We start from the raw sequence: 24,163 nt of genomic DNA, 5'->3' as shown, positions 1-24,163 counted from the left end.
GTCTTGGGCCACCCACACATGATGAGCCGGGTGATACGGCGGCGGACACGGGATAGAGCCATCAACATAGCCCTCCAAGTAGCGACTCCGTAGGAGAGGTAGCACCTGCGCCCGCCAGGATAGGTAGTTGTCCGGTGTAAGCTTCACCGGAAGAAGATGCGAGAAGTAGAACGGCGATGGCGCCGGAGCATAACCCACATGGGGACCCATGTTCTGCCCATCATGGGGAGCGAGGGCCAAGGACGCCTCGTAGCCAGGACCGGAAGGGGCATCGACCGGACCAGGCATGGCCACCGAAGACACGGCGGGCGCGGCGCCGTAGGCCGCGCCATAGGGTGACGGCGCTATCTGTGACGGCGAAGGCATCGGTCAGGTAGAAGGCATCGGTGGCGCGGCGCCGTAGGTTGGTGTAGGGGCGCCGTACCACGGAGCGTAGGTCGGGGTAGCGCCATAGTAGGGCGGAGGGGCTCCGTAGGGTTGGGGAGCCGCCCCGTAGGCGGACGGTGCAGCGCCGCGACAGGGTGGCGGCGCGAAGGCGAAGGTCGAGGGCGAGGCGCCACCAGTGGCGATCGGCGGCTGGGGCAGGCTCGGCCCGCCCTGCTCCTGCCCGCCCTGCCCGCCCTGCAGATGGCTTTCGCGGGCAGCGCGGCTGCCGCAAGCCGTGGCGAGCGGGGGGGATGCGAGGAAGGGCGATGAGGGAGCGACGGGCGCGCCAGCAGGAGAGGAAGCCGAGGCGGCGGAGTGCGCGGAGGCCATCGGGCTAGGCGGCGGCAGCGATCGGCGATCGGCGGCGGCGGCAGCAAGGGGTGCAGCGGAAGACGGGAACCCTAGTCTGATACCATGTAAGACTAGAATATTGGGGCAACTGCTCGACACCCTTGGGGGTGCGGCTATCTCATTATATATAAGTACCAAAGGGTACAAGTACAAATACAACACGTATACACAAGTCTACGTATCCATATACAGTCTAACACGGGGATCACACTCCTCGACGGGCTCCTCCTCAGAGAGCCGGTGGATCTCGGAGTGGATGACGCGCGGGGGTGGCAGGGGCGAGGCTGAAGGAGGGGCGGCGGACGACGACCCGCAGAGCGCCTGCCGATAGGAGGGCCTCGCGGAGTCGCCCAAGGACGGGCTGGACTCGAGCCAGCGCCGGTCGCGCCCACGTCCAGGGGGCGCCGGGGAGTCCATGGGAGCATGGGAGAGGGGAAGGGACAGGAGGGTGGCCGCCGGACGCCGGAGCAGCGAGCGGCGAGAGGCTGTGGTCGCCGGGGCCGGAGCGACCGTCGGCGTGGAGCGGGAGCCTAGCGACAACTCCGATGCATACTACTCCCTCCGATCTGAGGTCCACATGCCTCGGACACAAACATTACAGCTAGCTAGTTTCTTGACTAATTTTAGACATGAACGACTCACTCGGTTAACTCCGATGCAGACTGTTTGACCTCAATAATTGCATGCACCACCGTTTCACACGGTCGCTCTCGCCATGCATGCACAGCACGGACATCTGACACCATCAGCTCATACGCATCTCACGTACATCTGCATTCCCAAACAAACTGGCTCGCTGCATGCAAACGGAAGTAAACATGGATGCAGATAGAAATGTCACGATTGGTGCTACTCGTTTCTTTAACGGAAATGTTAACGTCCACACGTGTGGGCGTTAGTCAACTCACCCACACGTCTCCATCATCGTCCAGTAACTTTTGCACGAATCTTGACACGAATTAGCTGATTTTGTATGCCATGTAGGACAACTCGCATGTGTGGTGTGTGAGAGAGGTCGCCCACACATCCATTTTACCACACGGAGGGGCCGGTGTGTGGGCGTTTAGCAGTTCGCCCACACACCAGTTTCAGTCACGCACAAGGGCTGGTGTGTGGGCAGCTTGCCATCTCGCCCACACGCCCGCCTCCTCTTCCATACCCAAGCTACCAGTTGCCATGCGTTTTGCAGTGTACATGGCAACTGCCCTAGTGTGATGGCAAGCAGATGGCAACTCTCTTTTTTTTATCCGAACATGTCAGTTGACATATGTTTGGCATGGTACATGGCAAACTGCCCTAGCGTGCATGTAAGCAGATGGCAACTCTTTCTTTTTTAAATGGCAACTGCCCAAGCGTGCTTGTGAGCACATGGCAACTCTCTCTTTTACCCGAACATGTTTTTTGCCATGCCTTTTTTTATAGTGCTACATGGCAACTGTCTAGTGTTAGTAGGTGGCAATTTGTAAAGTTTTGAAATCATGGCAACTGTAGTAGACCAGACCACACATGACAACAGCTGTAGTTGTCCAAAAAATGGCAATCTGAAACTTTGACCTGAGATGGCAACTGCAGTTGAGCAAACATGGCAACTGTAGTTGTCCGACATGGCAACCGTAGTTCAGTGACATGGCAACTGCACTTAAACGAACATGCACGAGGGTCCGGCCCATGGCAACTGCAGGGCGCGCGGTAAAGTGTCACGTGGGGCGTGCAGGACCACGAGGTATGAGACCTGACGTATCGGGCGTGTGGGCGTTATCTATTGCGCCCACACTCATGCGTGTAAGAGGGACCGGGAGGGGGAAAAAAGATACGTGTGGACGCTAGTTGTTTTGCCCACACACAGACGTGTGGGCTGGTCCTCTTAGACACCATACAAAACGTATGGACAGATTCCTTAACGTCCACACGTGTGACAGTTAGCGACGTCCTTCTTTAATTTAATTTCTTGTCGATGGATTGGCGACGATCGAAGAGGAAATATAGAGCCATGACTTTTCCTTGGGCAAGCAACGCACGCGCGCAGTGTATAACTCTAGCGGTGCAGTGGAGCAGTTGCACGCTTTCTGCGCTTTTGTCTTGCACGTGGTGCGTAGCTAGATAGGCATGCAGGCATGCATGATGCATGCATCCTCCGAGAGATTCCCGTACAAATTACGAGCCGTGCCATTCAAAATGATTCTATATATATGGACTCGATCGATGCTTGATCCGCAACTTGTATGGACACCTAGCTACTCCATGCATGCATGGAATCAATCGGGCAGTGTGGTCTACTTTTTCCTTACATGTACATAAAAAATGATACATTTACGGACAAGTCTCCACAGATTAAAGTTACAGAAAGATCTAATCCGTGGCTTTAATCCGTGGATTAGAGCTTTCCGTAACTCTCCGTCAAAAAAAAGTTACGAAAAGCTCTCCCACCAATCACTCCCCGTCATGATTTTCACCGCTGGGTCACCCTCTCCGCTATTCTCCAACCATAAATTGACAGACCCTTCCGTAACAATGTCAGAAATATGCATGTACTCCCTCCGTCCCAAAATATTTATCATAGTTTTAGTTTGAATTTGAACTAAAAGCAAGACAAGCATTTTAAAACGGAGTATGCTTGTATCTATGTATGTGTGTACAATTGAATGACGCTTATTACTGTACCGTGGTTACAGGGCTGCGACGCATCGGTGCTCCTTAACGCAACCAGCGGTGAGCAGCCAACGGGGCCTAACTTTACACTTCGGGGGCCGGCGCTAGACCTCATCGAGCGCATCCGCAACACGGTGCACACCGCCTGCAAGGACAACAAGGTGTCCTGCGCCGACATGACCGTGCTCGCCACCCGCGAAGCGCTCGTCAAGGCCGGCGGACCGCGATTCGACGTGGCCCTCGGCCGCCGCGACGCGCTCGCCCCGGCGCGCGCCCAGGTCAGCAAGCTACCGGCGCCCTCCTCCGATGTGCCCACGCTCATCCAGTCCTTCAAGAACCGTGGCCTCGACGTGACAGACCTGGTGGCCGGCCCTCTCTGGCGCGCACACCTTCGGCGTCGCACACTGCTCGGTCTTCGAGGACCGCTTCAAGCCGGGCTTCGGGTCGAACCCGGCCATCGACCCCAAGTTCGCCGCGATGCTTAAGAACAAGTGCGACAAGGACTTCAACGGCACCGCGACGCAGAACCTCGACGTGCGCACGCCAGACGCCTTCGACAACAAGTTTTACTTGGACCTGGTAGCAAGGCCGGGGCTGTTCAAGTCAGACCAGTTCCTCATCGAGCACGGGCTCCTGGACACCTCCTATCCTCACCATCTAATGTTGCTTTGAGATCCGTACTACACAAAACTTACTACATGAAAACTTTCTTTTTTTTTGTTTCTTCAAAACAAAACAACAAATGAACTTGAAACTCTCCAGGACAACAAAACATTCTTAGAACAATGTGGGATAAAACTTTCAGATTTTTTTTGTCCAAGAATAATATAGAAAATGAGATTTTTTTTAATTAAAAAATCTTATTTCTATTATTTATGATGCGCGAAAAAATATGAAAGTATTTTTCCCACATTCTAGTAAGAATGTTCTGTTGTGCTGAAAAAGTATGAAGTTCATATATTAAACTATATGAGAGAAACGAAAAAGAGAAAAGTACTTACACAAATCGCAATGCAGAATTGAATGGCTAGATAAGGGGGTTTCCATGAGCCTAAGCTCCATAGGATATTTTCCCATCGACCACCCGGCCACCAAGGCCTTGGCCACCCGGTTCTTCCTCAACCAGGGCGCCTTCTTCGAGCAGTTCGCCAAGTCCATGACCAAGATGGCCAACATGGATGTGCTCATAGGCAAGCAGGGCGAGATCCGGAACGACTGCGCCGTCCCCAACAAGCGCGTCAGCATCGAGACCGCCCACGGCGATGAGGAGTGCCATGCCGCCGACATGTGAGAGATGAAATTGTTGGAAGGGAGAGAGAGAGGATTGGTGGAATAGTTGTTGCATTGCTTGAGCCTCGTGGGCATATATATAGGAGTACAAAGACCAACTTGGAGTACAAGACAAGGCAGGACCGAATCCTAGTCTATCCTATACTTCCTAATTATCAATATACTCAACATTCCCCCGCAGTCACAACGGTAGCGATGCAGACGGTGAGACTGGAGAAGAATCCGAAGGCAAGCCGACGAACACCCCCCACAGTCGTAACGGTCGACGCATCGCGGAGTCGTGGCTGGAGTGAAAACCGACGAGGTTGCTCAAGCAGGCGGTAGCCCTTTGTGCCGTTTGTCGATGTAGCCGAGAGCGTGTGTGGTGGAGCCGTGGTCGAGGTAGCCGTGCGAAGAATGCCGTGGTCGATGTCGAGTCGGGGTGGCCGGTGTCGAGGAAGTCGCCGTGGAGCCGCGGGCGCAAGGGGGCGCCGAGTTAGTCGTGGGCGCAGTGGTGTCGAAGTAGTGGTGCGCCAGGACGGAGATGATGTTGACGACGCGTCGGCCCGGGGTTGCCAACCCTGGGGACACATCGTAGACGAAGGCACGCGTCGGTGTTGCCAGCACCGGGCATGCGTAGACGGACGAAGACGAAGTTGACGAAGCGCCGCGCCAGGCTTGCCAGGCCCGGGGACACATCGTGGACGAAGGCACGCGGCGGTGTTGCCAGTACCGGGCATGCATAGACTGGGACCTGCACAAGCTGTACGCCATGTCGAAGAAGTCGGAGAGGCCAGCAGAGAAGGACTCGACGACGGTTGCGGCGCCAATCGGCACGGGGCCAATGTCGCCCGCGGTTGTCGGAGTAGATGAAGTGGTCGGGGTAGATGACGGCGACGCTGGCGACGAGCTGGTGCTGGACGAAGACGAAGGGGGTGGACGGGCGGCGGCGGCGGCCAAAGAAGAGCGGCAGCGGCGGCCTGAAGGCGGCGGCGGCGGCTAGGTTAGCAGTGCGGCGGCGGTGCTCGAAGTAGGCGAAGAACCCTGACAGCGTGACGAAGACCGGCGCGGACGGTGGTGTTCCCGCGCCAAGGGAGACGGCGCGGCGCATACCACGGGAGATCGACGCGCGGTGACGGCGGAGTGGACCGCGGGCCGCGGCGCTACGATCCAAAGGGGCGACGCAGCGGCGGCAGGCGGATCGGGGCGACGGCGGGAAGACCTCGGGGCGGCAGCGGGGACCGCGGGCCGCGACGCTGCGGCCCGAAGGGGCGACGCAACGGCGGTTCGCGAGTCGGTGCAACCGCAGGGACGGCCTCGGGATGGCGGGGTGGACCGCGGGCCGCGGCACTACGGCCCGAAGGGGCGACGCAGCGGTGACGCGGGTCGGTGCAGCCGGGAGAAGAACCATGGGGCGGCGGCGCTGCGGCTACGGGGGTAGCGCAGCGGCAGCCCGTTGCTCGATCGACGGAGGGGCACGCTGAACTCGGAGACGATCTTCACGGGACCTGCGAAGGCGCGCGTAACTGACGGGCCAGGTCGGTCGCGCGGCGTAGATGAGGCGGATCGCGGCGGCGAGCGGGTGATCAAGCCGATTGCGCGCGAGGTCGGGGACACCGCTCGGTGAAGGCGTGGTGGCGGCGGAGTCCGAGATGAAGTCGGCGGCGGCAGGCGGCAGGGCGGCTATGATTGGCCGCCGCATGGCGCGAGGCCGCCGGGTCGGGGTGATGCAGGAGTCCCGGTCGGAGCAGGCGGTGACGGCCGGCGTAGATCGACGGGCGGGCCGGCGCGCGAACGGCGGCGGTGAAGGGCCGCCGCATGACGCGAGGCCGCCGGGTCGGGGCGACCGGCGGGTAGGCCGCCGGGTCGGTGAAGACGCCGGTGTAGTCGAGGCCGAAGTCGGAGTAGAGGCGCACAGGGTCGACGGCGGCGGTGGGCGACGCAAACCGGATCACAAAGACCGGAAAACCAAAAAGTAGACGCCGATCAAAGCGACCGACGAGAGAGAAAACCCGGATCAAAGGATCGGGAAAAAGACTCTCTAGGGCAGCGGGCCAACATGGCCGGAGGACGAACCCTAGGTACGGGCGGCGCGGCCCCCGGCGGCGGTCATGGAGGCCGACCGCCCCGGGGGCGACGCGCGGGTGCGGAAGCGGCGGCGGCTAGGGTTTAGGATCGACTTGCGATAGATACCATGTTGGAAGGGAGAGAGAGAGGATTGGTGGAATAGTTGTTGTATTGCTTGAGCCTCGTGGGCATATATATAGGAGTACAAAGACCAACTTGAAGTACAAGACAAGGCAGGACCGAATCCTAGTCTATCCTATACTTCCTAATTATCAATATACTCAACAGAAATAATGTAGTGCTCGTGAGTGAACGGTAGGATGCACGCACGATGTGTTTGTGTGTGAGTGTGATGTGTTGTCTAGTCAATAAGATGAGTGTGCTTAGTTCGTATGCTTCCTAGCATAGGGTCGACCGAGCTTCCTTTTCCACGCCGGTGTAAGATTACAGTAGCATCGTAATGTCGTCTTTTAGTTTCCAAAATCGTAATGTCTGACTAAGCTGCAAGACCAGAAATAGCAATCTCAGTTCTTGTGTTTTTGCTTTTTCTTTTTCATCTTCCGGTTTCATGTTTCGCAGCCTGCACGTACAGTTTACAAATATCAGCAAACGATACATTAATGTCCTATAATAAAACCAGTTTCTCAACAAATAATCTCATCTAGCACCTGAATCAAATCTCATGCATCATGCATTATTTGTAGATGGGGAAGAACAAGTCTACGGAAACCAAAAAAAGTTTCGGTATAAGTACCAAAAAAACTATTATGTCAGTAACAAAAGCAGAGATCTGATGATTTAGCATCACTCAAAGGCTATCCAAAGATGGAGAACAAGAATGAAAAAACGGATAATCACCGTGAGCTTCTGAAGAGTTATATGTGTGTGACTATACTTGTTCTGGAGGTGCATTTGGCAAGGTGTCTAGGGAGCCAGTTGCCGTCCCTGCAATGTCAAGTCTGTGAAACGGGGCACACTTAGTGGAATTGGAACGAATTCGCGCCTGGTTGGTTATCCATCTGCGAGGAAAAGATGAGCCAGAATGTTGTATTTCCTGTTATTTTCCAACTTGAATTAATAGGGGAGTAATCTGTAGCACTAAAAAAATGATGCAATTAAACGTGAAATGTGACGTAGTTCTGGATAAAAACATATGATACAGATAAGGTTAGTAAAATCTGAATAATCCAATTACTGAACAAACAAATCAAGGTTAAATATGGTAGGTTATCTGGCGGAGATGGATATAAATTCAGGTTAAATTGCAATGATAGGCCGTAGAAGGAAAACAAGAAAATGATTAAAGAAACAAATATGCATCTAAGGTAAGTATGAAAGTACAAGCATATTTAAACTGCAGGGAACCCACTATCACCCTTCGGCGAGGGAAGAATCACATGAATCAGCACATGGTATTTCTTCACTTCAGCATGTAAATCTACATAGCAAAAATTCATTTCTAGTAATAAGTACATCCTCAATCCTTATGCCATATTTAAGTAGCGACACAACCAGTTTATAATAAGAAAATCACCGATTGGAACCAAAATTTCACAAAAGCTTAGTATCTGCCCTTACGGTATATTCTTCCACTGAGAAAAAGCAAATGCGTCTAAGCCATGTAAATTAGCACCAAGGATACTTGATGAATCAAACAAAAAACTGTGCATCCCATTGAACAACAATATGTTATTCTCCTCCATGGCGAGGCGGGCTTCACGACATTTTGCTGTAGTGTCAGTTGCGCAACCCCATCAGATTTGCTTCTGACGGACACACTACCCAGTCTACGTACACACAAACTAAAAGTTTCATTTCTTATAAGACTCCTAATCCTTAGTATGAAATAGGTAAATTTACAAAAAAAATATGGAAGATGATCAGAACTACAACACATGATTGGAGATAATTTCCATGCATATAGCCAACAATTCCATGGAGGCCTTACAACTTACAAGAGAAAGATGCACCGAGTGACATGTTGAGGTGCGTCGGCAGATCGTGCAGCTTCCTTGGCCTGGTCCATCTTGGCGATTCCACGCAGGCTTCCATTCTATAGAAGAGCCAGATACCGGGGGAAAACATCATGTTAACCAAAGGTCTGAAATCTGCCATTTCTGCAAACTGAAGTTTTTGCATATTATCGAGATGTAGCAAGTTCAGTGTTGTGAGTTTAGAAATGCACGTGCAACAAAATTCAGAACTATGTATGAAGCAAAGGTCCGAAATCTATCGTTCTGCAAACTGAACTTTACCATAAGAAAGAGAAACTCAAGGGAACCCAGGTACTCAATGGGAAGGCCTTGCCATCCATCAGAGAGCTGCAGATCATCTCCACATGGAAGAGAGGAAGGAGTTCGGTAATTTTGTTAAGATAGTCAATGGAAAGAAAGAAGTTCCTGGCCTTAAGAGTGCAGGTCCGCGCATACAGCAAATGTCGCCATTACAAGGGCCACAACGTGACCTGCAACAACGAAGGGATAATGTATCTGATGCTGTTCAGCCTCGCCGAGGTCGTTCTCTTGCAATTGCCGAGCCTGGAGAAAGTCACCTTATCTCCATCGTCGCCGCCATCATTTCCTTCCCCTACTCCTTCTTCGCGCTCTTCCCGAGTGTCGCGACCTACCCGTAAGGACAGGCCGGTGGGGTGGGGCGGGCGGCTCCGTCTCTAGCGGCGACCCGCGGCGGCTTACAGGTGTTGGCGGCTCCCTGCGGCGAAGGGCGCGGGATGGGGCGGGCGGCTCCAGCGGCGGCTCCGTCTAACGGCTGTGGGAGTTTGCGGGGCGGCGAGGTGGACGGCGCAGGAGGAGGAGGAGGGGGCGAGAGGTCGGGGCGGCGAGGCGAACTGCACTGGAGGAGGTGGAGGGGGCGAGAGGTCGGGGCGGCGAGGCGAACTACGCGGGAGGAGGTGGAGAGGGTTAGAGGTAGGGGCGGCGAGGCGAATGCCACGAGAGGAGGGGGAAAGAGAGGTCGTGCGGGCGGTTTGTTCTTTTCTCAAACGGCGGGGGCTGGGTTAGAGCATCTCCAACAGGCGCCGAACGCGCCGCGCGCTAAAAACTGATTTGGTGTGGGCCCATCGCCTGGTTTGGCGCGGCGCGCAGCGTTTGCTCCAACAGCCGCGCTACAAAGCCGCGCGCGTGTAGCTCCAGCAGGCGCGGTAAAAATGCAGCGCGCGCGCTCATTCTAAATAACTAAACATTTTTTTGCATAGATAAACGACACAAGATATTTTACATAGATAGATAGATAGTTCGACATACATAGATAGATAGATACTACTACGGCATAGATAGATAGATAGAAACTACTACGGCATACAGCGATAGAAACTACTCCAAGTCGCTACCATCACCATCATCCTCGTCGGTGTCGTCCGAGGTTGAGATCCATATGTCGTCCCAACGATCGTCGTCCACGGTGAAGAACGACCTCCCACCTGCTGAAACTATGTCGCACTGCTCGTTCGCCAATGCCTTCCGCTGACGCCGGTCAGCCCGCTCCGCGCGGCGCCTTGCCGTCCTCTCCGCCTAGTAGGCATGCTCGTCGGCGACGTCCTCCAGGTGGCGACGGCGCCACTCCGCCATGGCTCGCTCGTCCTCCTCGGCGACGAGGAGGCGGCGCTGCCGACGAGCGTGGTCAGCACGGTCCATGTCGGTGATGAGACGCGGCGGAGGGGCGACGCGCTGCGCCTGCTCGCGCGTGAAGACGTCCCGGAAGTTCATCTGCGATCGGGGCCTGTCCAAGCGCCATGCCGCCACGTCGTACGCGCGGGCCGCCTCATGCGCGCTCCGGAATGTCCCGAGGCCGAGCCGGACGTCGCCAGACCGTATCTCGGCGGAGTACCAGCCGTTGGGGCGCTCGCGGACGCCGCGATAACCCGAAGCACACCGGCGGCGCGGCGGCATGGTGGCGCGGTGGTGGCACGGAAAGCTGCGAAGCGGCGAGGCGGCGAGGCGGCGAGGTTGCGAGGGAAGGGTGCGTGGCTATGTGATGTGCGTGTGGCGAGCGCGGCAATTTATAGGCGCGCGGTAAGCGGCGCGCCAAATCTACCGCGCCGCGTGCCGCTTTCTCCAGCGCGAGCAAACGCTTCCTGCGCGCGGTAAGTTCCCACCACTGCTGAAGCACGCGGAATCAGCCGGCGCGCGCTAAAACCTAACTTTACCGCGCGGGCGCGCCTTTTGCCGCGCCTGTTGGAGATGCTCTTAGCGATAGATGGTTTGTTAGTGGCTTGATGCGTGGTTTGTTGCGTTAAAGATGGGAGGATTAAGGGCCATCAGATCTTGTTGATGAACGGGTCTGATTGTTTGGTTCTCCGCCCTCTCTTTCTTTTATAGGGGTAGTAGATATATTTTTAAAAATAAATATATTCCAAATTTATATTTACTTTTAACAAACCATGAATTCTAATTTGTAAATGCAGCCATAATTAATAAAATATAAACTATATGTCACAAAAATGATATGATTAGAATCCCCTTTCAAATACAAATCTAATGATATACTTCTTATAGCATATAAACCATAAGCTTTTAGTTATATAAATGGCCAAAATTTGATCCAAAATACGAGGGCCAAATAAACCAGATGAAGGAAGGACATTATTGATTGATGGCATGAATATATCTACCAAGAAACTAATCAACATATTGTTGGAGATATTATGATTAAAGTTGTGAAGCCGATGATATGGTAGTTGTTTCGCACACGTGGGGTCTTATTCGGCCTGCTTTTGCTTACTGGGAGCACTCCCTCGTGAGTTTGGGATTTTGGTACCAAGAGTTTCAGTTCCGGCTGATGACAGAAATTTTCCCAACATGAAAAAAAAGCTGTCAGAAATTTGACAACAAATTGTAAGAGCGTCTACAGGCGTGCAACCCAAACCTCTCTATACAATCGGACGGACGGCCAGATCACTGGCCCGTCAAAAAAAAAAAGATCTGACCCAGACGAGCTCCTCGTACCGGCCCTAAATTTCTGGGCTGATCGATACCCCTCATATTCACTCCAAATCTAAGGAGGATATGGAAGGCCCGGGCGTGTCTGCCTTGTTGCATCAGCCCAAATGTGGCCCGCCCCACCCCTCACCTGCCCCCACAAAAACCTGAACACGGGCGAGCCCCCTTGGCAAACCTCAGTCGCTCGACCTCTCCGCTCATCATCCTTCGCATCCCCTTCCTCTTTCCGCCCAATCCCCTACCCTCCACCATATCCGACAGCGATTCCGACTCCATCGACTGGGTGAAGCTCGCGCGGAGTCCTCTATCTCGCCGGCGGCCGACAAGGAGAAGCCAGCACTTTGCATTACCCTCCATTGGTCGCGGATGGACCTGGGCGGGAGCTCCTCTTCCGCTGCGTCGATAGCAGGCCGGGTGGGCAGCTATAGCTCCGCGGCACCCCGGTGCATGGTAGGGATCATCATCTCCTCCTTCTCCTCGGCATCGGACAACGACACGACGGATGGCGACGCTTTGCCTGCCGCCAATGCCTAGGCCGAGGACAGCCACTGCTCTCAAGACCCCAAGGGGAAGTGTCCGACGAGGAAGTGGTGAAATCTAACGGCCCTCTCTTATTTTAAATTAGTAGCATTAAGTTAGCTATGTGATGAACTCCGGCAGACCCTTTTGGGTCGGATTGTGATGAACTTTGAATGTTACTAGATCATTGATGGCACACGTTGCTGCACCCTTCTATTTTTTTCAATAAAGTGATAGTGATAGAAGAGGGGGTTCGCAACGAAGGAGTGCCATAGTTCGGCAATGGGTTGTGAAGAAGGAAAAGCATGTATTGTAGAGGAACTATCTTACAAAAAAGTAAGAATTCTAGGGACAAAGCGAACAATTTGTACTAAATCCTCCACTGCTCACAAAGCATAGCAAGTAATTTAATCAAGCAACTGTATGTGTCTTATTAATAAATAAATAATAAATTACTCAAAAACACTTCATTACTCATATATGTATGAACTATCGAAATAGGAGAAACTATACTCACAACTCTAACTATCTGGTCGATTGGTAATGCAGAGCAACCATCTGATCTACCCTCGAAGAAAAAGCAACCATCTGATCTGCACCTGTCAGCAGATTTTATTGCCTGTTACCGTCACCCTAAAGTTGATTAGTTGACACTACTGCAAGGAAATTCTCACTTCATTCATCATGGACATGACAATGGAATATCACATAGATGGCATAACTTACGTCATGACCTCTTTAACAAATTGAGAACTCATGCGGCATGGCACTGACACTTGTTGGGAATGGAAAGAACTTCAAATATGTAATATATTCATACATTTTCAGTTTTCCACAATATGAGAGCATCAACCAGAACATATGTGATGATTGGAGGAAACTTCACAGTTAGTACCATATGCAAAAAACGATTTGTTGGCCCTCTAAATATTACATCCATTAATTATGGAGTGCATTCAAATAAGCAAAAAAAGTTGCAAACTCAGCTGTACAACCAATTCAGATGGTTTTTTTAAAGATGGGTTAAATTTCAACGAAGAAAAATCTCCAAGTACATGTAACATGGCTGGCAAAGTAGAAGTTGCTCCACAGCCTTATCTCTAGATATCTAGTTCATCCTTCCCGGACAAATAAAAAACTGACCAACCAAAAGTCATACAATATTAGACATCAGTTTAACAGCAGGAAAAATGAAAAAAGAAATTCCATAGAGTAGAACCTAACGGAGCTGACAAGTTGTATCTTCTTTAGTTCATCAACTGCTATTTCCAATCCCACAAGATTTTTAGTTCCATTCCATAGATGTGGATATTTTTTTCATGGTTCTTCATAAATCTGCAGTGGTCTTAAGATTCCCATAAGAGTTGGCCAAGGCAATACATCAAATTTTGCAAAATAACAATCCAAAGAAATTAGTAATATCTATCACTGGTCAGCTAGTCCTAGGTGTATTCAAGAAAAATAATAGTTGAAGATACATAATGCAAGTCTGCAACCTGTAATGACACACTCGAGTTGATGGAACATAAAGAATACACATTATGAAGGTGAAGTGCATATCTTCAATCTGAACAAAAATGACTTCCCTGAAAGATAAACAGAGGAAAGCACATGGCGTATGGACATATGATTTATCTATCAGCACTTCCCCTTTCATATGAATGAATGACTCTAGGAGAAAGAAAAATCCTTCATTGCGCTTTTCGACCTGCAGTGACCAAAAACTACTGATCAGACGGTGCCCATTTTGATACTCATGTTTGCCTAAAATGGCATTAAAATCACTTCCATGAGTAATCTTAAAGATCCAGGTTGCAATATCATAGCCCAGAAAGACTATTTTTCAACTATGTCATGGAGTTGTATTGGCCAGATTGGAGGGCGTGCAGGTGAATGAGCTAGGTCGGGCCGGCGTCGCTGGAGCATGTCCTGCTGGCGGCGGCGCTCGACCGCGACGGAAGAGGGAAGAAGGAACACGTACTGCTGGCGATGGCAGAGGGAGATCAAGGCGGAGGTCTTGTTGGTTGTAGAGGAGCTCGATCGGGGCGGTGTCGCTGGAGCATGTCGAGATCGCGGCGGCGCTCAAACGGGGTAGTAGAGGGAGATGGAGCAGGTCCTCATCGCGACGACGCTCGTGAGGGCCATCAGGGGGAGAAGAAAGTGGCGTGACCGGGGCGTCTGGGAAAGGGCGGCGTGGCCGCGTGCTTCGTCCCGTCGGCCGCCGGCATGACACCCATGGCGCACTGGCAGCTAGGGTTGGAGCGAGCCGGGTGGGAATGGAACTGTTGGAGGTGAAGGGCTTGCTCCATTCATCGGGGGAGAAGGCCTGCTCGATGCAGCGACGTACACGGTCCCGGATGAACCATGGGCCTCCAAAAATGTTACCGGAGTAGCGACCCTTCACGAATCAGGCCGACCGTGATCCACGGCGCGCCCTAGAATGATTTCCACGTGAATCGGACGACCTAGAACGATTGGATCGCGAGAATCGATGGCTGAGAATCTGATAGCCTGAGATGCCTCGAAAAGTGCTCGATTATAATGTTTCTAAATATCTATGTCGAATTGTTATGTTTATATGTTATATGTATGACGGAGTACTATGTGATCTACATAGTTTACATACTGTGCACTGTTTTGTAGGGATCTGTGGTGCATATGGAGTGGGAGAAATGCAGTCTGTCCGATCACCTCCAGCGGTAGCTTTCAGTGGACATGCAAAGAAGAACAAGTCTTCATGCATTTATTTATTTATTTGCTGATGATGCTGAAGGAGGAGGAGGAGGAGGTGCGACGATAGAAGAGCCAATGACTTTTTGGATAGGAACTAGGAAAGCACGCGTCCATACCGACCATGCCCATGACTGACCCGATCCAGTGTACGTACGTACGTGGCCAATATACTAGTGTTGTGGTGCAGTGCAGCACGTGCCCGGTGGCCAACTTTCAGCGGCTTTAATTTGTCATGCAAGTGGTACGTAGCTTTGCATGCATCGTCCGAGAGATAAGACGACACTTGACACCCAACCAACCACCCCTATAGGCTATAGCTTAGCTTTGTTAGCCGCCATTAACTAATCAATCACTCAACCCGTAGCTCGGTGTCGTTCAGAATGTTTCCATATCCGTTAAGTAGATCCAACTGGATGCTCTTGCTTGATCCGTAAATTATGCCCTACCAAATTAGCAAGCACGTACTCGATTCATCGAATCTGTCTAGCAATCTATGCCACTTTCTTCCCTGCATATATAATATAGTATGTCCAACATGCATGTCACTGTGGTGTTAGGTGAAAGTTCACGTGGAAACAAGGAGGAAAGTTCGAGGAAGAGACACGCGCTGAGGTACCCTACCCTACCCGGCCAGTTGATCTTCCTGACCTTTGTCCATGCAACTTGCACATGTTGCATCTTCCCCTTTAATTTCCAATTAGTCTCTCTCTCTTTCTGCGACTAGTCTTCTCTCTTCTCTAGTTAATCTCTACCACTTGAACATCACATGTGGATCGGATCGAGCCAGCCAGCTCGGAGGTGACTAGCCGTTCCCCTTTGGTGTATAAATAGCAAGGGGTAGTGGGTATCTTGTGCAAGCCACACGACCCTCCCTCCCTCCCTCAGTCGTACGTAGCTAAGCTAGCTAGCTAGGTGCAAGAAGCTAGAAGCTCAGCCTCAGCGATGGCGTCCAGAGCAGCAGCGGCCGTCGCCGTCCTGGCCTTGCTCTGCGCCGCCGTCCACTCCTCGGAGGGCCAGCTGTCGCCGACCTTCCACGCCGCGACGTGCCCGGACCTGGAGCACATCGTGGAGTTCCACGTCGCCGAGACCTTCCGCCGCGACGTCGGCGTGGCGCCGGCGCTCATCCGCATCCTCTTCCACGACTGCTTCCCGCAGGGCTGCGACGCGTCCGTGCTGCTCAAGGGCGCCGGCAGCGAGCTCAACGAGCTCCCCAACCAGACCCTCCGCCCCGTGGCGCTCGACCTCATCGAGCGCATCCGCGCCGCCGTGCACCGCGCCTGCGGGCCCACCGTCTCCTGCGCCGACATCACCGTGCTCGCCACCCGCGACTCCCTCGTCGAGGCCGGCGGCCCGCGCTTCGACGTAGCTCTCGGCCGCCGCGACGCCCTCGCCCCCGCGACCAAGGACCAGGTCGGCCTCCTGCCGGCGCCCTTCTTCAATGTGTCGACCCTCGTCTCCTCCTTCGGCGACCGCGGCCTCGACGTGGCCGACCTGGTGTCCCTCTCCGGCGCGCACACCTTCGGCGTCGCCCACTGCCCGGCCTTCGAGGACCGGTTCAAGCCGGTGTTCGACACCAACCCGGCCATCGACGGCAAGTTCGCGACCTCTCTCCGGAACAAGTGCGCCGGGGACAACCCCGCCGGCACCCTCACGCAGAACCTCGACGTGCGCACGCCGGACGCCTTCGACAACAAGTACTACTTCGACCTGATCGCGAGGCAGGGGCTGTTCAAGTCGGACCAGGGCCTCATCGACCACCCCACCACCAAGCGCATGGCCACCCGCTTCTCCCTCAACGAGGGCGCCTTCTTCGAGCAGTTCGCCAGGTCCATGACCAAGATGAGCAACATGGACCTCCTTACCGGCACCAAGGGCGAGATCCGGAACAACTGCGCCGCCCCCAACAGGCGTGTCCGGGACATCGAGACCGCCGCCACCCGCGACGAGGGGATCGCCGCCGACATGTGAGAGACATGTTCTATCGATGTAACGTAGTGTGAGTGAGTGATCGTTAAGCCGGTGTGTTTTAAACTTTTAATTAATTGTGCAAGCATGTTGTCTTAGTTAGTAATAAGATGAGAGGTCAAATTGTATGCATCTTCTTCTCAGCGCGTGTGTGATCATCAGTAACATCGTAATGTCTGACTGGATCAGCTTTAAGACCAAGAGAAACGCAAAGTACATTGTCACTGTCAATATAACGTCTAGTCAAAAAGAAAAAGAAATATGTCAGTGTCACGTACTGTTATGATGGTCAAGACGGCATAACCGGATAATTAGGCCGCCCAGAAACGGTGTTCCATCTCTCACTGTCAGTGTTACGTACTGTGCGACGGTCAATGCATACAGCATACGTGATACTCCCTCCGTCCGGAAATACTTGTCGGAGAAATGGATAAAAATTGATGTATCTGTTAGATTGGATCGATGGAAGCGTTCCTGCTCCTCCGTAGAGGAGCCGCGTGGTATTTATTGATCTGTGGCAGAAACTTGCCTTGGAGTACAAGCACTCGCCGATCGCAAGGATACAGCGAGAGGAGCCAGAGATTTACACGGGAGAGAAGAAGAGATAGAATTAGGAGATAGTTAAGATTACATGACGTAAATATCTCTAACTCTAACACCCTCCCTTAATCTGAACTACCTTAACCTAAATTAAGATTGTTCTTGAATGCTTCAAATGGCTTGTATGGTAGAGCTTTAGTAAACCCATCAGCCACTTGATCTCTTGAAGGAATGAAGCGGATCTCCAGCTTCTTCTCTGCAACCCTTTCACGTACAAAGTGAAAGTCTATCTCAATATGCTTGGTCCTAGCATGGAAGACAGGATTTGCACTTAAATAAGTAGCACCCAAATTATCACACCATAGACATGAAACACGACGTTGCTTTACTCCCAATTCTTCAAGCAAAGATTCAAGCCAAATAATTTCAGCAGTAGCATTGGCCAAAGATTTATACTCAGCTTCAGTACTTGATCTGGACACTGTTGCTTGTTTCCTGGCACTCCATGAAATAAGATTAGAACCAAAGAAAACAGCAAAGCCACCTGTTGATTTTCTATCATCACTGCAGCCTGCCCAGTCTGCATCAGAGAAAGCACTAACAAGTGTAGAATTTGACCTTCTGAACTGAAGCCCCAAACCTACAGTATGCTTTACATACCGTATAATTCTCTTGACAGCTGTCCAATGAGCAGAAGTGGGAGAATGTAAGTATTGACATACTTTGTTAACAGCAAACGAGATATCTGGTCGTGTTAAGGTTAAGTATTGCAAGGCACCAACATCACTTCTGTATTTGGTGCTTTCTTCTTCCTTAAGTGGCTCCCCTTCATATGCTGACAACTGTTCTGACGAAGATAACGGTGTAGGTGATGCCTTGCAATCCTTCATTCCCATCCGAGCCAAGAGTTCATTTGCATATTTTTCTTGTTTCAATACTATACCATCCTGAACCTTTTTAACTTCAATGCCCAAGAAAAAACTCAGATCACCAAGATCTTTAAAGCAAACTCTCAGCTTAGATCATGCAGAAGGGCATCAGTAGCTTTCTGAGAAGAGCTTGCAACTACAATGTCATCCATATATATGAGAAAGAAGATAACAGTGTTTGCCTTGTTATATATGAAAAGTGACGTGTCAGCCTTTGATGTAATGAAGCCAAGACGTTTTAACTGCATACTTAATCTAGCATACCATGCTCTAGGTGCTTGTTTCAAACCATAAAGAGCTTTGTCAAGCTTGCATATATAATGAGGTTTTTGTTTGTTTTCATAACCTGGTGGTTGCTTCATATAGACCTCCTCTTCCAGAACACCATGCAAAAACGCGTTCTGCACGTCTAGCTGCCTTAGGCTCCATCCCCTAGACACGGCAATAGCAAGTACAAGTCTGATTGTTGCAGCTTTAAACACAGGGCTAAATGTATCCTCATAATCAATACCGTACCCTTGCTTAAAACCCTTAGCCACGAGCCGTGCTTTATACCTGTCAATAGAGCCATCTGCCTTTTTCTTGATCCTATACACCCATTTGCAGTCAATAACATTTTTACCTTTCTTGTTTGGCACCAGATGCCATGTCTTGTTTCTCATCAAAGCCGTGTATTCCTCATCCATAGCTTTTTTCCACTTTTTATCTCCAAGTGCATCATCCAACTTTGTTGGCTCGCCTGAAATACACAACATGCCATACCGAACGGTGCCATCAGTTCTGATTTTTGGGTTCTTAATACCTTTTTGTAGTCGAGTTGAAACTCTTGAAATGATTTGCGGAGGCTGTTGTACACGCTGGCGCACTGCATTGTTGTTTGCAGAAGATCCTGGAGAGGAATCAGTAGATGCCGCACCGGATCCAGTGGCCACGGATGTGGCTTCTTCGCCTTGTGCCTCACTGCCTGTTGCTGCAGAAGATCCCGCGCCAGCTGAACCAGGCAGACACGCGCGCGAGTCGCGCCTCGCGATTGGCTGCATGCGCACGCCAGCCGAAGGAGATTCTCCGCGTGGGCCTGGCGGGGACGTGTCGAGCGCTGCCCGCGCCTGGTCGACCGGCGCCTGATCCGAGGTAGATCGGATCCGCGCCTGATCCGAGGCGGATCGGCGCACAGGAGTTGCAGGCGCCGCAGGATCCTCCTCGTTCGCCACGCCAGCTTCGTCTTCTTCTTCCACACGAAATACCACTTCATTTTGAATGGGATTTTGATCATTTTGATCATTTTGAACACCATTTTCTTCAGGAACCTGCACACACGGAAGACAAGGACTGGTTCCAGTAGGAATACTATCATCATGTTGGTTATTGCAATTGTTTCCCCCGTGATCAAAATCTCGAAGTGTAGACGGAAGAAGTAGGATCTCTTGACGAAGGAGGGCGCCGGCATTGGGATGAAGAGTTTCAAATGGAAAAACTGATTCATCAAACACAACATCACGGGATATATAAACTCGTCCTGTGGACACATCTAGACATTTTACTCCTTTGTGCATGGGGCTATATCCCAAGAATACACATTTTTTGGAACGAAACGCAAGTTTGCGTGTGTTGTATGGTCTTAGATTGGGCCAACATGCACAACCGAATACTCGAAGAGATTTGAAGTCTGGTTTAGTACCAAAGAGGCGTGTGATAGGACTCTCGAATTTGATGACTTTGCTTGGTCGAATATTTATGAGATATGTGGCAGTGAGAAAAGCTTCATCCCAAAATTTTAAGGGCATGGAAGCATTGGCTAGCAAAGCTAGTCCTACTTCAACAACATGACGATGTTTCCGTTCAGCTGACCCATTCTGTTGATGAGCATGGGGACAAGAAACATGGTGGGAGATTCCAATCTTTTGAAAGAAGGAGTTTAATTTTTCATACTCACCACCCCAGTCTGTTTGCATGGCAAGAATTTTTAGTCTAGTTGACGTTCAACAAGATTTTGGAAATTAAGAAATACTTGGAAAACATCAGATCGTTTCTTTAGCAAATATATCCTAGTGAACTTGCTATAGTCATCAATGAAACTAACATAATAAGAAAATCTGCCAACTGATGTGGGAGCTGGTCCCCATACATCTGAAAAAACTAACTGCAATGGAGCAGTGGACACACTTGTAGATATGGGATAAGGTAGCTGATGACTCTTAGCTTGCTGACAAGCATCACAAATTGACTCAACACTAGACTCATAGGGAAGATTATTCTTGCTAATGACATGCTTAACTATGACTGAACAGGGATGACCAAGACGACTATGCCACTTTGCTGAAGAGGGTTTGGTGACACTCCACGCTTGTTTATTCGACCATGATGAGGATGAAGATCATATGAGTGGATATAGGCCTCCCTCACACTTTCCTCTAAGTATGACCTTCCTCGTTGCCAAGTCCTTAATCACAAAAGAGTAGGGATAAAAGATTATAAGAACATTGTTGTCAAGAGCAAAGCGATGAACTGAAATGAGATTCTTTGAAGCATGTGGAACATGTAAGACATTATTAAGATGTAGATCTTTTACGGGGGTTTTAACAACTGAATTACCAACATGAGTAATATCCATACCGGTTCCACTTGCCGTGTGTATCTGATCACCACCATGATACCTCTCTCGCATCGTCAGCTTGTCAAGTTCCCCGGTGATGTGCTCAGTAGCACCGGAATCAGCATACCAGTTGGTGTCAATGCCATAGTTGTTGGTGACGAGGTTGGCTGCCTTCTTCTCCTCATGGTCATCATCATAACGATGCCAGCATGCTCTTGCGCCGCCGGCATGGAACTTATAGCAGATTTGGCACTCTGGGTAATCGCCTTCCTGCTGCTGCTGTTGTTGTGGTTGGGGACGAGTCCGTTGCTGCTGGTAGCCGCCGCGACCAGGAGATGAAGCAGAGCGGTTCCCTCGACCGCGCCCTCCTCTGGTGCTTCGGCCGCGTCCTCCCCTGCCACGAGACTGTCCGCGCCCCCTGTAGATGGAGTTGGCAGAGGAGCGGAAACATGATGGTCCGTCCCCGAGCACCTCCATGCGCTGGTCAAATGCCAATATTTGCGCGAATAGATCGTCGACGCTGATGGAGTTCTTGATTGCGCCGATCGCTGCCACAACAGGATCATAGTCCCGATCGAGACCAGCCAATATGTAGTCCACCATCTCTGGATCGGTGACCGGGCGCCCAGCTGCAGCTAGCTCGTCACCGAGGTTCTTCATCTTGGCGATGAAGGCGTTGCTCGACATGTTGCCCTTCTTGGTGTTGGAGATGGCCATCCGTAGATTGGTTATGCGAGATTGCGACTGCGCGGTGAATATCGTGGTGAGAGCAGTCCACAGATCGAAGGTGCTATCCTTACCAATGACTTGCGCAAGGATTTCCTGGGTGAGCGAGTTCAGCAGGTAGCTCAGAACCTGCTGATCCTTCGATAACCACGGACCATACTGAGGATTGATCTCAATGGCCGTGGTTTTGTCCGCCTTGGTGACTTCAATTGTCTTCGGCGGTGCGGCGTCGCTGCCGTCGAGGAGGCCGGTCACTTGCGCTCCTCGCAGTGCCGGCATGACCTGCGCCTTCCACAGGAGGTAGTTCCCCCTTGCGAGCTTCTCTGTTGGTGGAGCTCCTAGGTTGAGGCCGACGGCGCTTGAGCTCGTGGCCATGGCTATGGAAGGGTGCTAGGTTTCTGGTTTTGCTAGACGATAGGAAGAGACTTGGCTCTGTATACCATGTTAGATTGGATCGATGGAAGCGTTCCTACTCCTCCGTAGAGGAGCCGTGTGGGTATTTATTGATTGTGGCAGAAAACCTGCCTTGGAGTACAAGCACTCGCCGATCGCAAGGATACAGCGAGAGGAGCCAGAGATTTACACGGGAGAGAAGAAGAGATAGAATTAGGAGATAGTTAAGATTACATGACGTAAATATCTCTAACTCTAACAGTATCTAGAACTAAAATACGTCTAGATACATCCATTTCTCTGACAAGTATTTCCGAACGGAGGGAGTACATACATAAGCCTAGTATAATGCTAAACAGCTCAATAACATGTATATGGCCGATGATGTACTGTACTGACACGACCAAAATTTAATACTAAAATCTTCAAAGTGTGCGCGCCCTATTTGGCCGCCTCTGATATGTGCACATGCGCTACCGGACGAAGCACTTGGTCGGGATCCACCCTGGCAAATCCCCACGCAGCCATCACTCCCACCCCGCCACCCGCCGCACACACCGGAGGCATGGAAGCGCGTGTCCACTACTTCCTCGCGTCCGGCGACCGGCCATTGGAGTGCGCCGCCGACCCCCAAACCGACCGCCTTCTGCTACAACGCCCTCGTCCGCTCGCCACCCACTACAGACGCCTTCTGCTCCACCGCTGCATGCTGCGCACGGACTCCTCATCCCCAACAGCTTCAAGCTAGCGTTAACCGAGGGCCGGCAGTTGCACTCGCAGGCTTAACCGAGAAGTCTAGAACTAGTACTCCTCCATCGGCTTGGTGTGGTACCCTGTGATGTTTGACGCCTTTAGTGTTAAATAATGATACTCCTACGACCTCCTATTTGGTGCTACTCTCCTTGCGCCAGATAGAAGGGTGACACACACATACCATGACGACTGGGCCAACGCATTTTAGTCTAACCTGCTAAATCGAGTGTTGCTACAATATTTTTTGTTTTACTAGGTTTTAGATGGTTCTTTATTTTTTTGGGGGGTATATTCAACTTCTTAGGAGATTTTATTAATTATCAACATAAAAAACATGAATATTTTTCATGAACATTCTTTATAAGGTGGACATTTTAAAAAATTTAATATGTTTTGAGAAACGTGAATATTTTATCAAACCGTTAACATTTTTGTAAATACAGACATATTTCGAAAATTGTGATTGCTTCCAAAATTTCAGGAACTGTTTTTGAAATTCTAATTTTTTTTGCCAATATTTATTTAAAAACTCCGATAGTTTTTCTAACTTCTGAAAGTTTTTAAAAACATGAACAGTTTTCAAAATCATCAATTTTCGAACTTGTAAACATTTTCTGAAAGAAACACTCAAAACAAAATAATAATAATAATAATATTATTATTAATAATAATAATAATAATAATAATAATAATAATAATAATAGAAAAGGAAAAAACAGCAAATTCACTTCTAGAAGGTTCCTAAAACCGATAATAAATTAGTCTAAAACCTTCTAGAAGGTTTGAACCGTGCCAAAAACTATAAATAACGGAGTCTTGTTTCAAGCGTCAAATAAGGGAAATCTAAAATAGAGGCGTCAAATAGTAAGGGCTACACACAGGTTCAAGCCTAGTTGGCCAGCCCACTTTGCCAATGCGTGGCGCACTCCCTTGAGCGACTTCCTTTATTTCTTTTTCAGTCGATTTTCCCTTGGAAAACTAACTCTTGGATCGTTTTTTAGGAATTAAATATTTAGGAAATGCTAAATAAAATATATTAAAAAGATATTCGTCACATATTAAAAAAATCAGTGTGTCTTTAAAAATGTGCAGTGTATATTTAATATATTCACTATATATTAATAAGTTCACCATATATTGAAAAATGTTCACTATATATTAAAAAGTATTCACCATATATTGAGAACTTTTTCATTGTACAGTAAAATTATTAAAACAATGGAGAAAGTGCAAAAGCAAGAAAACCAAAAGAAAAACAAGAACCCTAATGAAATCGGGAAAAGGTGGAAAGGGGA

At 50.4% G+C, this 24,163-nt stretch overlaps 1 protein-coding gene and 1 pseudogene across 1 annotated transcript; both read left to right on the top strand.

The window, feature by feature from the left end:
• The first annotated feature begins 1,192 nt into the window (after positions 1–1,192).
• LOC123039728 (cationic peroxidase SPC4-like) lies at positions 1,193–4,717 on the top strand (annotated as a pseudogene).
• An 11,090-nt stretch (positions 4,718–15,807) lies between these two features.
• Positions 15,808–17,077, top strand: LOC100136987 (peroxidase 12). The gene has a single exon (XM_044471131.1). The coding sequence runs from the start codon at positions 15,912–15,914 to the stop codon at positions 16,935–16,937; it is 1,026 nt and encodes a 341-aa protein (XP_044327066.1). The 5' UTR covers positions 15,808–15,911; the 3' UTR covers positions 16,938–17,077.
• The last annotated feature ends 7,086 nt before the right edge of the window (positions 17,078–24,163 follow it).

Source organism: Triticum aestivum, chromosome 2B (genome assembly GCF_018294505.1).
Source record: "Triticum aestivum cultivar Chinese Spring chromosome 2B, IWGSC CS RefSeq v2.1, whole genome shotgun sequence".
Taxonomy (NCBI): Eukaryota; Viridiplantae; Streptophyta; class Magnoliopsida; order Poales; family Poaceae; genus Triticum; species Triticum aestivum.
This window is presented reverse-complemented; position numbering and strand designations above follow the sequence as displayed.